The sequence below is a fragment of the Anabas testudineus genome, chromosome 6 (assembly GCF_900324465.2).
Source record: "Anabas testudineus chromosome 6, fAnaTes1.2, whole genome shotgun sequence".
In the NCBI taxonomy this organism is placed as follows: Eukaryota; Metazoa; Chordata; class Actinopteri; order Anabantiformes; family Anabantidae; genus Anabas; species Anabas testudineus.
This window is the reverse complement of record NC_046615.1, coordinates 4,001,270-4,016,065: the sequence shown is the minus strand read 5'-3', so window position 1 is coordinate 4,016,065 and position 14,796 is coordinate 4,001,270. Positions and strand designations below refer to the sequence as shown.

General features: G+C 43.5%; 2 protein-coding genes across 4 annotated transcripts; both read left to right on the top strand.

Moving 5' to 3' along the window:
- The first annotated feature begins 223 nt into the window (after positions 1-223).
- Positions 224-5,582, top strand: LOC113165396 (DEP domain-containing protein 7-like). 3 transcript variants are annotated; one of them, XM_026364827.1, is made up of 12 exons: positions 224-436; positions 751-936; positions 1,087-1,228; positions 1,338-1,433; positions 1,508-1,701; positions 1,810-1,993; positions 2,475-2,635; positions 2,808-2,999; positions 3,141-3,283; positions 3,483-3,608; positions 4,328-4,403; positions 5,239-5,582. In XM_026364827.1, exons 1-12 carry the CDS (start codon positions 370-372, stop codon positions 5,448-5,450), a joined length of 1,779 nt encoding a protein of 592 aa, XP_026220612.1. In that variant the 5' UTR covers positions 224-369; the 3' UTR covers positions 5,451-5,582. The 3 variants fall into 3 exon arrangements, with proteins under 3 accessions (XP_026220612.1, XP_026220613.1, XP_026220611.1); XM_026364828.1 differs by having other exon boundaries at positions 1,081-1,228; positions 2,838-2,999; XM_026364826.1 differs by having other exon boundaries at positions 1,081-1,228.
- Positions 5,583-6,566: 984 nt separating this feature from the next.
- On the top strand, positions 6,567-14,353 carry tcp11l1 (t-complex 11, testis-specific-like 1). The gene is made up of 10 exons (XM_026365610.1): positions 6,567-6,862; positions 7,160-7,309; positions 8,237-8,369; positions 8,469-8,589; positions 8,735-8,955; positions 9,142-9,278; positions 10,024-10,202; positions 10,354-10,535; positions 11,767-11,939; positions 12,040-14,353. Exons 2-10 carry the CDS (start codon positions 7,168-7,170, stop codon positions 12,261-12,263), a joined length of 1,512 nt encoding a protein of 503 aa, XP_026221395.1. The 5' UTR covers positions 6,567-6,862; positions 7,160-7,167; the 3' UTR covers positions 12,264-14,353.
- Positions 14,354-14,796: the final 443 nt, after the last annotated feature.

The window sequence follows — 14,796 nt, the reverse complement described above, 5'->3', positions numbered from 1 at the left end:
ATGCTATCCACTGCATCTTTTGCAATAATGATATTTCCATCTCTGCCTGCTTTTAAAATAGATTTTTTAAAAAGCTACAATTTCCCTGAGCACTTGAAGGCCGCTGTGAATTCCCAGCTGTGTTTCAGCAGCTAGTTCACTATGAGCTCACTTCACTGACTTCGGGACGTTCCAGCTTCCACTAAACGACTCAGGCACAGAACCAAATACCTGCGACAGAGAGGTGAGCTTGGCGATTGGTGCCATCTAGGGGCTCAAATCTCAAATTGCATCTTTTCGGATGCAGCTTCTGCTCGGGGAAAAGGACGCGGTACTTCCTGCTCGTCGACCTTTTCCATCACCCGAAGCTTCCCCCGTCCCTTGGTCAACATGGCTTCAATAAAGGAAAGAGCTGCGGCGCTGAACCTGGCGGAGAAGCTGTGCGTGCGTCCTCAAAGTGAGTCCGCTGGACAGGGGGCTGTGCTGTGAGAGAGGCCTGTGCGCCCAGCTGGGAATGTGGCTCAGTGATGAGCACCAGTGCCAACGCAAAGACTTTCATACCATCCTTTCTTCTCTGGCACAGTCCCCAATTTAATTTAAATTAGTTTAATAATCGGCTTGTGGTCATTTTCTCCAACAAATGTTCTCCTCCACTGTTCTCTGATTACTAATCATCTGCACTTCATGTCAGTGCTGCTTCTCTGAGAAGTATGAGCGTAGTGCCTGAGACTCTTGGATCCTGTTTCTGTGTGATTTCTCTCTGTGTTTCAGCCCACGGAGCGACCAGTAAGTCAGTCCAGTCTTCGTGCTTGTGGAGTGGCCTCATCTCCCACCTCAGGTCTTCTGTGACTGTGAAGCGTCGACGAGTCCACCTCAAGACCCACAGTGACTGTTTCCTCGGCTCAGAGGCTGTAGATGTGCTGGCAGAACATGTGAACCGCGTTAAAGGCTTGGAAGGTGTGTGTGTGTGTGTGTGTGTGTGTGTGTGTGTTGGACGTTGAGTTTTATCAAATACTCCAACTCTTTTCTGTTTTTCTCTTTTGATTCATGAGCCTAAATCGAACTGAACAAGGTGCTATTCAAGCCTTGTTTCATCAAAAACTACAGGTGCCAGCGTATCGCGGGACAAAGTGGTGTGTGTGTGTCAGGCGCTGCTCGACTGCAGCGTGTTCGAGTCAGTGGGAACCAAAGTGTTTGGGAAAGAGAAGAAGCAGGACCAGTTCCAGGACAGCAAGAGCGCTCTGTACAGGTGAGATACGTTTAGTTCACTTCAGTTCTCGGTTGGACTTCCTGATCCGTGTGGGCTGCGAGTGTGTTCACGTTGTGGTGTTTTTCTGCCTTTACAACGTCACACGCAGGTTTCTAAATGTTCCCATGCCCTCAGCTGATGAACTGGAAGGAGTTTTGCTCGTGAATGGGATCCAGAAACTCTTCTGCAGCGATCCTTCAGACAGGTGAGACGCAGACGTGTCATTTTTCGAAGGTCCCGCCAACACCAGCTGTCCACTGTCTGCGTTTTGCTTTTCAGGCAGCACGAGGATCAGACATGTTCACCTGGGGCGCACGTTCAGATGGCCACCCCTGTCAAATTCACACAGACAGCCACGAACGAGAACCAGCGGGACGCTCCTATGACTGGCGGCCTGTCAGTGGAGCCCGTGATGGACGCACTGCGCCTGAGTCCCAGCAGAGTGCAGCCTGGCACTCCTGTACCACAGGCGTGTAAGTCAGTCCCGTTATCACATGCTCGTTTCATCTCCTTTGAAACAAACGTTTTGGTTGCTTTTGATCCACCTCTGTGTGATTTGCTCCTTTTGCTCTGCTGCACAGTGCTGGATGAGTTGTGGCATGAGCAGACTTTGCTCCGGCTGTTGAACCTGGTGGAGCTTCCTCTACTGGAGGAGATACTACAGTGCAGCCAGACCCCTTCATCTCCCCTTCACGTTAACAAAGTCCTGACCTGCAGCAGCAACCACCTGGACAGGCAGATTCTCAGGGCCTTCAGGGACACTCAGTAGGTTTGGATTTGAAAAAGCACTGGCTGTTTTGACTGTTGAATTATTCCTAATATAAATGAATGATTAGAGACGCAGCGCTGAGGCCGGACATGACGACTTGTGACAGATGTGACTGCAGGTTTTAATTTAGTTGGAGAAAGTCAGAACGTCTGATCAAAGCTTAAAACCTGCATTCCTTTAAATTCTGAAATTTAAATGATTTCCTCATATACATTAAGCAAAATAAATAATAATAACACTAGCTTCATATTTAGTGAAATAAACTCCTTACATGAGATCATTCACACCACTCATCTTTAACCCACAGACAGACATGAGACTTCATCTAGTACTCTACTAAAACTGTAACTGTGTATGTTCCAGTATGTCTGCCTAACCTTTAGCCAAAGAGTGTTATCACTACTTTTACTTTATTACTCCGTGTTAGTTTTATCTAATAAACATTTGCCTGTATGCTTCGGATTCCTCACTTCTCAGGGAGGATGAATGGCTCCGTGCAGCTCTGGACTGCTTGGACTTCCTCCCCGATCAGCCAGTGGTGGAGCTGAGCCGGGAGTTACCTCACTGTTTTCCTCAGTGTCAGGAGAGCTGTGAGTCAGTCCCAGCAGCCAGCGGTATCCAAGACGTGGGCAAAATGGGTAGGTGTGTGGGGGTGGATCAGTCATCCCTGTTTGATGATTGTCCTGATTTGATGGGTGCTAATATCTTTATCTATTCAGCTTTCATAGTTTAATTAAGTACATGTATCAGTGTTTATATGAACTGGTATGAACTAATGTGCGCCGTGTGAATTTCCATTTCTGTCTCCAGTGCAGCCTCTGATTTCCCTCTCCACTCCAGGCCACAGCAGTGATGAGCAGCCTCATTACTCCCAAAGTGGTTTGGCCCATGGTAAACTGCTGCTCTATGGGGCTCTGGTCAAACACTACAGCCGCGCAGACAGACCTCCACTGCTGCCCCAGAACATGGCCGACATCTACACGGCCATCACTGACCTGCTGGGTAAGAGCTATACTACTTCTTCAGCTTCGTATAGTCCAGCTGTCAGTGGACCGGTGGCTTTAACCAGCCTTGATGTACTTCTAAACTAGTCCACTTTTTTGTTCCAGTAGCCTCAGTATCATTTACCTCTGCTTTTCTCAGTAAATGCTAAGTTGGGCACTGCTCTCGAGGCTCTGCAGCTGTGTCTGAAGCTGCTGCCGCACATCTGCAGAGAGGAACTGCACAGGCTGCTGACGTTCATGTCTCTGGCAGCTGATCCACAAGGAATCAAACTGGACAAGGAGGTGAGGGACACACACACAGCTAGGTGCTATGCTGGAAAATACATTATTCAGTGTCCATTGAAAGAATTGGGAGACACTGAATGCCACCACTCTGGTATGGTATATTTCTGAATAGAAAAGAGAGCATGAAAAAGGGTTCTGTTGCAGCACATGTGCTTTTCTGTCATTTGACGCTGAAGACATGTTGATGAATCTGTAGATGGAGAACAGGCTGGCGGTGAAGAGGTCTTTCTTCAGAGCAGTGGTCCACAGCAAGGCTCTTTCAAAAGAGAAAGAGGACCTGATGGTGGTGTTCATGCTCAGCAACGTAGAAGAAATCTTCAAGGTAGGGGAACGCTTGGACTCTTACTATTACTGAAAAAACTACAGGTTCCTTTAAAGGGGTGATGCAGCTATTTAGTGTTGGCCCTCCATACATTTGGAGAGAGACAGATAAAAAAAGAAGAAAATTGAAGCAGCACAGGCCAAAGTTTTTATAACTTCATCCTACATTTCCCATAATGCAACAAAAAGCATTTATTCATCAAACCCTCTGTACCTGTAAACAGTCACGTCTCCAAACTTCATGCTCTAAATGCGTCACTTAGTTAACTTATGTTTGTAGCCCTCCAAGCCCAAGCCAAGAGTGCACTGCTAACATCACAACGACATCATTAGGCTTAGTTTTGCATAGATGAAAAAGCTCCTCCAGAACCAGTTGAATACAAACATCTTCACTACCTCAGTAAGATATATCCTATGAAGTCCAAACTTTATGTCTCCAGCTCTTCTAGCTGCAAACCAGAGTCTGACCCTGACAGTTGATCCGTTGATTTGTAGCCCTGTTTGATTCTTATACAGTGGTGCTGTAACTCCCTTTTGCATAAACAAATTGCTCTATTGAGTTGCTACATATAGAAGGCATTTTGTGTTAGGGCTTCAGTGAAAAGGCTAAATGTGATGCTGAATAGAAAAGGCTGACAATTTTCCAAACCCAGTGTAATCTTCAAACCATTTTCTGCCTTTAAATCATTTGCCACCAAGGTTTTGTTGTCTTTGCTCCAGATACCAGGGGCTCTGCACAAAGGAGTGAGCGACAAGCTGGCCAACCTGGTACAAGAGAAGCTGCCCGATGTGACTGGTAAATGACAGAAAACACATTTGTTCATTAAACTGAAGAACATTAAAAGCCGAGCAGTACATATGAGCATGGTACTGTAGAAATCTTACCATCTCACCGGGGGGGAGCAGTTGCTGTATCGCAGCAGAGTTCACTGAAGACACATGTGGTACTCCGTTAAAAACCACACTTTTCACCCAGGCTTTAATTCATATCACCATGACACCTTTATTACCTGGAGCAGATAAACTGAGATGTCACATCAGCACTCTTTGGGTTTGGATCCACTCAGCCGTCTGGGATTTCCCTGATTATTGGTAGATGAGTTCTTTCAATTCTGATATCCAACAACCCATCATTTCCGTGGCATTTGGTGTGTTTATTTCTCAATTCATTGAAATACCACCATGTGTCTAGTTGCAGAGGTCTATGAAATTGTTTAATTTCCTTCTGTAATGATTTATCACTAAGTACTGTACTGTTTCCAAATGTGTGGAATTACCAAAGGAGAAGAGCACAGATTTCTTCAGCATGCCATATTTTTCTTGGCATGGCATCTTTGTTGCTGAATATTTTAGTACAGCAAGTGGATTTTTGAACGCCTCCTGTGTAAGTTACAGACAACGTGCTATAAATGTATCTGTAGAAAAGTTGGCCGCAGTTCATATGGCAGTGGTCTGAAAAGCTTGGTTGACACTAGACCAGAGCTAAGAGGAGAGTGAGTAATGGGCTAACGTTCATGTTAGGTTATTGTCTGCAGTGCTGTGTTAGGTGACCTTAAAGTGACTAGATTATTCCTTTGCAGCGTTTTAATTCCCCCTCTGTTAACTCTGTGACTCTCTCCTCTGTTCTTCAGGGTCGCCGTTCTCTCAGCAGTCGCCCAGCAGGACGTTCGCTGACTCGATTAAGGAGACCACCAAGCAGGAGCTGTGGGCTCTGCTGAACAGCATCCACCTGAACACCAAGATCTCAGAAAAGGAGAGAAAGCGCCTGCTCCGACAGTTTTATCAGGCCCACCCAGAGATATTCAACCAGTACTTTGGAGACTCTGTGGTTAGTGTGCTGTAGATGAATAAAGCCAGCGATGAAGCCTGTGTGGTTTTAATGTCTTACAGTTGGGTTGTGAAGATTCATGTAGGAAAGATACACACAGCATGTTGCATTTGTCTGAGTATTTGCTTTGTCATGGAACAAAATAAATGAATGATGCATGTGTAATCATAGCTGTGTTTCTCTTTTAATTGTAAATCATAAATAGGTTTGTGATTAATTGAACATGTGACAATAGAGACAGGCGGCACATCTTTTTTCTATAGTGGTAAAATACCAAATTCATAAAACTTCCATTATGTGCTAAAACAAAAAGTTGTCTTGTGTGTCGTATGAAAGTAGCTTTTCTGTGTTGTTTATTTTACAGTGTGTGGCAGGTTTTGGAAACATGAGTAATGAATTTCACTGGTTCTAGTGTTGCAAAGAAGTGTCTGGCTGCAAGATACAGCAGCAAGAAGAAGTTGAGTGATGCAACAGGACAATGACCCTTAACTTCAGTTTAAAGCTACTACAGAATGACTTCTACGGATAAATCTACATTTTAGAGCAACTCAACAGAGAGCTGTTCACACCAGATGTCCTAAGAATATGTCTGAGGAAATCCTCCTGAACGCTGTTCAGATCTAATCCACAGCTACAGGAAGCACTCGCTTGAGCTTATTGCTGTCAGAGGTGGCTCGACCAGGTATTAAAACACTGTTTCCATAATGCAATTACTTTTCCCACCATCACATGTTTAATGGGTATGTTCAGCAAAGACACTGCATGATACAAGGACAAATCATACCTGTATTGTATTAGTTGAGGAGTTTGGTGAAGATCAGATGGTGTTTCATGACCAGTTTATGCAGAAAACTAGCATTTTGCAGACGGTTTCCTTTTTCTGTCTCCTGTAATTAGTATGATCTGAACTTTTGTTCACAAATCTGGTGATTGAATAAAAACCAGATCTAACTGTATGTTTCTCTGCACAGGTAGATCAGCTGTTCTCTAGATCCTTCTACAACTATATACTTCGCAATAGGGTGGAGTACACATGTCTTTGTTTCTATTTGTAAGGTCAGCGACTGTCCTCGCAACTACAGAAAGACGCGCGTGTGTGGGAGGGTGGAGGCTCGCCCGCTACGTCACAGTAGCCCCACCCAATCCAGGAAGAGTCCCCCGGTTAGCGGTAAACCATCCGCGGAGGCTGCGGCGCGAACGAGCTGGAGCCTAAAGAGGATGAAACGGTGGCTTTGTTCCGCGGAAGACGGCGTCTGGCGGCGGTGAAGTTGTGAACAAACGCGTGACGGTGAAAAGTGGGGAGCAGCGAGCTGTTTGTTGTTGAACAGAGAGCCGTGTTCACGCTGAACAAAGCTAACGTTGTGTACGACGTTGAGCTGTGCAGCTAACACACACATCTCTCACCTCGGGGCTGCTGCCGCTACAAGGTTAGTACCGTGACCGCAGACAGGGCTGTGAGGATTTATTTATTCTGTTTACCTGTGTCGTGTTCACCAGCTCAGCCTTAACATCGCACTGTCTCCTCTCCCCCCTCCTCCGCTAGTCTAGGTGATGTCATCATCTGTAGATCACAACAACAAAGCTGCATCTCTCCCGTTTGTGCTGTAATAACAAGACAGTAACACTGCCTAACAGTGTGACAGCTGCCCCACAAAGTGCTAATGGCACTCATCAGTCTTTTAGCACTTGGGGGACACTATAACAAGTCTACTGTTATCCTGCAGACACTAGCATGCCAAAGGAGGCAGACCAGCATGAGGGTGGAGGAGACAAGGAGTCGAAGGAAGAGGGGGTGCAAGATGCTTCTGAGGAGACGGTGAGGAAGAGGATCCGAGCAAATACCCCGAGCCCACACAGAGGGAACACGCCACAAGGTGAGGATGAGACATTAACTGCAGCACCATTTAGAATAGGAATGATAGCTTCCTACTTGTGAGTGTGTTCCCTGGGCTCCTCTGTTTTTACTGATGTGTGACTTTACTTAAAGATGGGAACACATACAATCCTTCATTAATGTTCCGGTGAATGAAAATAAAAACCTCACAAGTTCGTTCCTTCAGGGGCGGATAAAGCCAAATTTCACCTCAGAGCATGTCCAGCAGATGAAAATGTAGGTTTTGCAATAACTCGTTCTGCCGTGCATTATTTTAAGTGGTTCTGGTTTTGAGAGTGTCTTGTTTGTTATATCCAGATCCGCATGAACTTAACAAGCCAAGTAGGCAAAGCACACACAGTGCACTGCACATCTTCTGAAAAGTAAAACCCTTTGCTTGAGGTCTAGTCAAGGGAGGTTTTCCAGCCTTAGTTTGGGTCTTCTTCAGATTTCACAACCTTTTATTAACGTTTTCTGCCAGAACTCGCACAAAAAATGTACCTTCAAAGTTAAACCTTTGTTTGCAGCTGTGCCATTGAGAGTAAATACCGTGACTGACTTTGACTGAGATACTGACTTCGCTCTTGTATTCCTTCCTGGACTTTTCTGAAAACTTTAACAGCTTCAGGTATTCAGTTTACAAATGTTTGGGAAACTCGTGTTCATAGTCAGTTCGAAATTGGATTATAGGTGAGGTGTGAGAATAGAGTCTTCACTGGTTTTGTGGGATCTCTGACAGCAGGATGTCTAGAGGGGATTAACACATCTTGTCTTTGCTATGTGCCTGCCTTCACTGTATATGAGTTCAAATGCAGTTTGTTAGCAGCAGAAAAGATTTTCTCTTACCTAAGCCTTAAGAGCTAGGTATATATGATGTGTGCAATGGAAGTGTCTTTTTTTTAAAGATGGATTTTTCCCTCCCTTACAGCCAGCCCTCCCAGATTTGTGTCTGTAGAGGAGCTGATGGAGACGGCTAAAGGGGTCACCAACATGGCTTTGGCTCATGAGATAATGGTGAACCAGGCTTTCCAAGTTAAACCTGCAGAGCTTCCCAAAGGGAGGTGAGAACTGGATTTAATAGTGGAACTGTCCCTTCAATTGGTCATGAGTAAGTTCTCCGCTCCTGTAAAAGTAACCATGCCTCTTTTGCCCCTGTACAGTCTGGAGCGCAGAGTGAAGGAGATTATGCACAAAGCATTCTGGGATTGTTTGGAAGCACAGCTGAAGGAAGATCCTCCATCATATGGACATGCCATCAAACTCCTCTCTGAGATTAAAGAGGTGAGGAAGGTGGTTTTATCAGGCATTAAAAGGCTCCAGTCTCATTCAGATTCTGAGGGAGTAGAACTTCACCGTGCTTGCATATTCAGTACAACGTCAGTCCCTCGCTTCTTTCAGTTGTTCTGTCTTTCCTGTCTTCTATCAGACACTGCTGTCTTTCTTGCTCCCGGGCCACGGTCGTCTGCGTTCCCACATCGAGGAGGTTCTGGACCTGCCTCTAATCCAGCAGCAGGCTGAGAATGGAGCTCTTGACATCGGTCGACTGTCCCAGTTCATTGTTGGGATGATGGGCTCGCTGTGCGCCCCCTGCAGAGACGAGGACATCAACAAGCTAAAGGAGATCACAGATATTGTGCCTCTGCTCAAGTAAGCCAAGGGACAAATAAGAGACTATTGTTAGCTCTGCATATTCCAGAACTTAGTTTATTTTAGTAAGTCTTAATGAGAAGTGAGTTAAACGTTGAGCTGAGGCTGTTTCTACGGGGTACTGTTTCATTAGAACTGTCTCCTTCTATATGTACTGTATGTACTATATGTTCTTCTCTTTTTAAGGGCAATATTCTCTGTTCTGGACCTGATGAAAGTGGACATGGCTAATTTTGCCCTGAGCAGCATCAGGCCTCATCTGATGCAGCAGTCTGTTGAGTATGAGAGAAACAAGTTCCAGGAATTTCTGGACAAACAACCTAGTAAGGAGGTTTCGCTCGATTAAATGACTGCCAGGATTATATATTGGGCTGATGTATATGGTGCATATGAATGTAGGGCATCAATTTCACCTGGATCAAAAAACAAACGAGACAAAATATGACGAGCGATACAGCATCTTTGTGATTACAGTGTCTCAGTAGGAGATTCAGACATTTCTTTGTAAAGTTAAATTTGTACGGTGCTTTTAGTGCATGTTCAGGATGTTGTTCAGATTTTTGAAATTTGCAAAGCAAGGATCTCCATAGTATGTGTGTTAATGTGGTCAATTGTTCTGATAAAACCACAGAGAATTCCTAAGCTCCAGAGGGCAGTTCAGCCTCTTTAGACTCAAACTCTGCTCGTATCAAGCTTCCAGGCACAGCAGCCCTCTTTTTAGATCTGATAAACCTGTGGTACAATGCCAGTCCAGCTCTATATGGCAAAAAGAAAAGTTGTCAATCAGGTAGTGGAGCTATAGCAACTAAAGAGCTAGCTCCTTCCACCAGAAATTGGTGGAAACAACATCAATAAGAGATAGGACACTTGCAGTACGTTTGTTATGTAGGCAGAAACACATGATTCTCAATGTGAGGCTGCACTCGACCAACTGTCTTTAAAACTGTCCAGCTCAGTCATTAAAAAGTAATCACAGGTTTGTACGATGATGATTTGACATGCTGAGCAACATAGTGAGTGGGGATGAGTCATAATGAATCAATTTTTTTTGTTGTTGTTGTTGTTTAGATGCCTTAGACTACACTAAGAAGTGGCTGGAGGATACAGTGAAATGCTTGAGCGAGCCTGGCATAGATAGTGTTGGTGCTGCCTCATGTGACCCTTCTTCACTCCTCCCTCTTAATGTCCATAATCATGCCTACCTACGCCTGCTGAGGTGGGACCACGAGTCAGACCCTTTTCCAGAGGTACACACCCTCAGTCCAGTAACCTTGTAGGCATTCGGTCTCTTTGTTAGCATTAGTTCTGTATTCTGTTCCGTCATTTTTTAAGAGTATCATCTCTTGTATTTGCAATTTGAACCCATAGATCGTCCTCCTCTTCTTCATGTCTCCACAGACAGTATTAATGGATCAGGTCCGCTTCCAGGAGATGCAGCAGGAGGTTGATCGGTTAGTTCTTCTGTCCTCTGTGCTCCTCATCATCTACACTACAACAGGGGAGGCCATCTCAGGCCTGCCCGGCCTGATGGAGATGCTCAAAAACACAGTCAGCATCATGCTTGCAGACATGCATACACCGTGAGTAGAAAACAATCACACACACTTTGTAGCTACACTGGACAATTCTGCTCGTTATGGCAGGTTTCATTTCACTACTTTTCAGACCTCTCTGACTGGATTTTGGTGAAGCCTGAGTGTAGTGGTTCCCATCTGAATGAGCCTTTCAACTGAGTCTCTAAGCTTTGATTAGCCCCAAATGTCCTCCCTTTGGATATGTTTAAAAGATTCTGTTTAATGGTGCGTGTGTGGTTTGAAAGGTTTTTAAAGCTGTATAATTAAAATCTTTATATTAATGCAGGCTCACCTGACTCAGTAGAGTGAAAATGGGGCTGTTTGTAGTACCTAATTTACAGATGGTTATCTACTCTGCAGTTCACCTCAACTCTAAGGAGCATTTTAGACTCATTGTTTTAGAATTCTGGCTACGAAACTTTACGTTTACGAACTTCCAATTGTAGTTGAGCATTTGTCAGATAGTGACACTGGTGTTGACTGGTGTCCTGAGATCATACAATATGTAACTATTTTATTGATTCTTATTATCTTATTGATCATCAATATTAATTTGGAGAGTTGCTGTCAAAGCCTGATGAGACCCAGAATCCCTGAACATCACTGCAAAGATATTTGCTTTTAAAAGTTTTTAAAAGAGGCTCCTCCTTCTAACCAGTCAGAGAGTTTTAATCACTTCTGCTTAAATAGTACGTTTTGGAGCTTTCTCAGGTAATGCAATTTTAAAACGACTACCTGAAGTGCTGGGCACAGCGTGGCAGAGTGTAGCAGAGCCAAGAGAGTAAGGCCTGAGCAGAGCAGAGTGGATTCTATTGGAGTTAATGCACAAATGCAATCCACTCTGCTGGCTTAGGTTGCATACTGTAGCTTTAAGTAAAAGTAACAAAGCCACACTGTAGAAACATTATTACAAGTAAGATAATTATTTCAAATGAATAATCGGATTGCAAAGATTACCTGGAGTAATCAATGTAGTAGTAGAGTATAGTGATGATATTTGCCTCTGAAAGGTGAAGTCAAAGTACAAAGTAGCAGAAACAGAAAAACTCAATGTAAATGTATCTACTGCCACCGGCTGAGCTAAACAGAGAGTAGGTAGTAGTAATACGTCAATAACTGCAAATGAATGCTCCTGTCTTCTCAGTGTTTTATGCAACATTCCTTTTTAATAGCGCAAGTTTTAAAACTCGTAGCCAAGTTGTTAAACTTCCATAATTTTCTACTCACTGGTTCGAAGGTCTTTCAGTGTGCAGGAGGCCTTAGCGACCATTGGAGAAAAACTGTGTGTAGAGTTGGGTCAGTGTCTGAGCCAGCACGGCTACTCTCCATTCTCTGCTGACCGAAGACACACTCTGAAGGGACAAATCTCAGCCACCATACAGCCAGACAACACTGTCCGCAAGCTGATGGGTAAGAACAGTGACGCCGGTTAGGAGCACAGCATGTGATTAAGTGTGGTTTGTGTTCATATTTATTTGGCGGTGACGGGGAATTCCTCTCCTCCTCTCAGAATCTAGGGTTCAGACCTACCTCCTGGCTTCCCTGGAGTCCAGTCAACATAAGACCCCGCCTCCTCTCCCAGGAGGCCTGGCTCCAGTCAGCAGGGAGCTGAAGGAGCTCGCTGTTCGCTTCAGTCGCCTCGTGAACTTCAACAAGCTGGTCTTCTCCCCATTCTACCAGAAGATTCTGCAGACATTACTGACAGCGGGGGAAAGCCCTGACACAGACATGTAAAATCCACAATGTGGAGGAAGCGTGATGTGGAGAGTGGTCTGTAGTCTGGCATTTTTCCCTCACTAGTAACAGTTAAGGTTTAGAGAACAAAGATTAGAAAGCTGATCTGTAATCAGCGTGTAAAGCCAGCCCTTCAGAGCCTGCACGTCAAGGTGACCTAATCCAAAAACCCTGGCTGCCATCTCAGTTGTATAAACTCACAGTGTTGCTTATTTGATAAATCTCAGGCCTCATAATCGTAACCTCACAGTAGTCATCTTGCATAAACTTGAAACAGTCTGATACCCAAGCCAATATAATACCTGTGCTTTAGAACAAATACAAACACATAGTGTTATGCTCACCATACTTCAGAGTACAAACATATTCCATTCTATAAATATTACTGACTATATAAACAGTATGAAACTAACAAAACTATGAAAGAAATTGTAAGACGCACTACTTCAAACATTTCGGGGTCGCTTAGAAATGTTTTTAATGATCAGAGAATCTACATGGATCCTATGATCAGCTAACATTAATCCAATGGCATGTTGTCTTTGCTAATCCAAGCTTATCAATGTAAAAGGCTAATTAATCATTGAAAAACTTTGGTATGTTATGTTAGCACGGCTGCAAATGAGTATTTTCTTGCATTTTTAAGCAACCCCAATCTTTTGAACCGTAGTGTATATGATTAAAGATGAAGTCAACAAGACAAGGATCGGGACTTTTATTTATCTAATGTCTCAGAGTAGGAAATCAGTCCGTACTCTGCATCAGTTCTCATAATCAAACATATCTGCAAGCATTTTAGTAGTGTTCCTGACCCAGGAAACGGCTCAGTGTCTGGCAGTATTTAGGAGAGCTACAGAGGGGTCCAAGGCATGCCAGGAGATCAGGCAGAGACCTGTGGACACATTGAATGGAAGGAGAAAACACTGACAGTGAACTTGTCAATTACTGAAAAAATTACTTTTCAGCTCACTTAAGAATTATACAGGATCAATAGCAACCTCACGTTCGTGTGGTGAAATAAAGCTACGGCATATTACTTAAACAATTGTCATCTCATGTAAACTGAGTGCTTAGGGCACCTCTGTCAATCTGCTAAGATTTGCCAGATGTGGACGTCAATTCCTTACTCTGAATAAAGGTAGCAGAATGTTTAGCCAGGACTGATTTCCCACATGTCAACATTTAATAAATAAAAATCTGGCCAAGTATTAACAATTTTCATCACTTGACAGATTTCAAACTCGGTGCTACTGACACAGTTGAAACAATATTAAAATGGTTAAGCAACTGTATGGCACACACCAGGAAAAATAAGACAAGAGATTAGTGCATGCTGACTTTTACACTGCAACTGAGTCCTGAGACGGTGGATGCAAAGAGTCTTCACACCTTTTTAAATATTTCAAATAGTTTTCTTAGGCTTGACAATAAATATTAGATTTCTAATATTAATAGCGGAATAAAAAAAAGACATTTGTTTACCTCCAGTAACTGAGGTCAGCCTTGCTGAGGGCTCATAGGGAGTTTTAAAGATTTACACCATGTACGGTCTAATTGATATCACTAAAATGTCATTTGAAAAAATGAGCAGTGAACTAATGGTGTTATTATATTATAAAGTTGCTTTAACGTTTTTAATGTTGATGCACAAAGACAAACATAAAAGGTGTGTAGACTTTTTATATCCACCGTGTGTATAGAGAGGAGATCCTGTAACGTACAATGGACAACTGGATCCTAATGGAGGGGAAGCTGGACTGGTTTGATGGACCAACTCCAACTGTTGCTCTTCAAATAGTTTTTTAAATTAAGTTCACTTATTTATAATGTTTCTAACGATTGATAAGATATTTAGACTATTTCCTTTTGACAAACACTTTGCTTTTAGTCGTCTAAAGTTTTTACTGCATACTTTACACTCTCAACTCGCCACAGATGAACTACACTGGTTGTAACATTTCTTCACTCCAGGCAGAATGACGTCACCTGTTCCCCACATGAATACCACACTGATCACATCAACTACATTGATACTTGTCTTTGAATGTCCATCCAACATGCTAATAAAGCATTGTTTGTCCCACCCAGGACTCAGTTTTTTGGTTGTTTTTGTGTGTGTCTTCGAACCACCTCATAACCACCAGTTCATTTAGTGATCATTTATCAGTGACTTAGTGAGGCATTGTATTCAACACCTAACTCTACACAAAAATAGCAGAGGGGACCTGTCCTCATTTTTACTGAGCCAATTGCTTGAAATACACAAATGAGAAGGCAGGTGGAGCCAGAATTCAGTTAACCACATCTGCTTTAACTGCCTGTTGTATTATTAATACTGAACAACATAAGCCATGCAGTCATTACTGATTCACAACGCTTTGTGTTACTGTGCATCCGCTCCACAGTGGAACCTTCTTGAATGACTTCTTACTGGCAACAACATGGGACTGAAATAACTCCTGATCACTACATAATTCAAGCTTCAAACTTCAAACTTTATTAATCCCAGAGGGAAATGATTTTGTCTTATTAC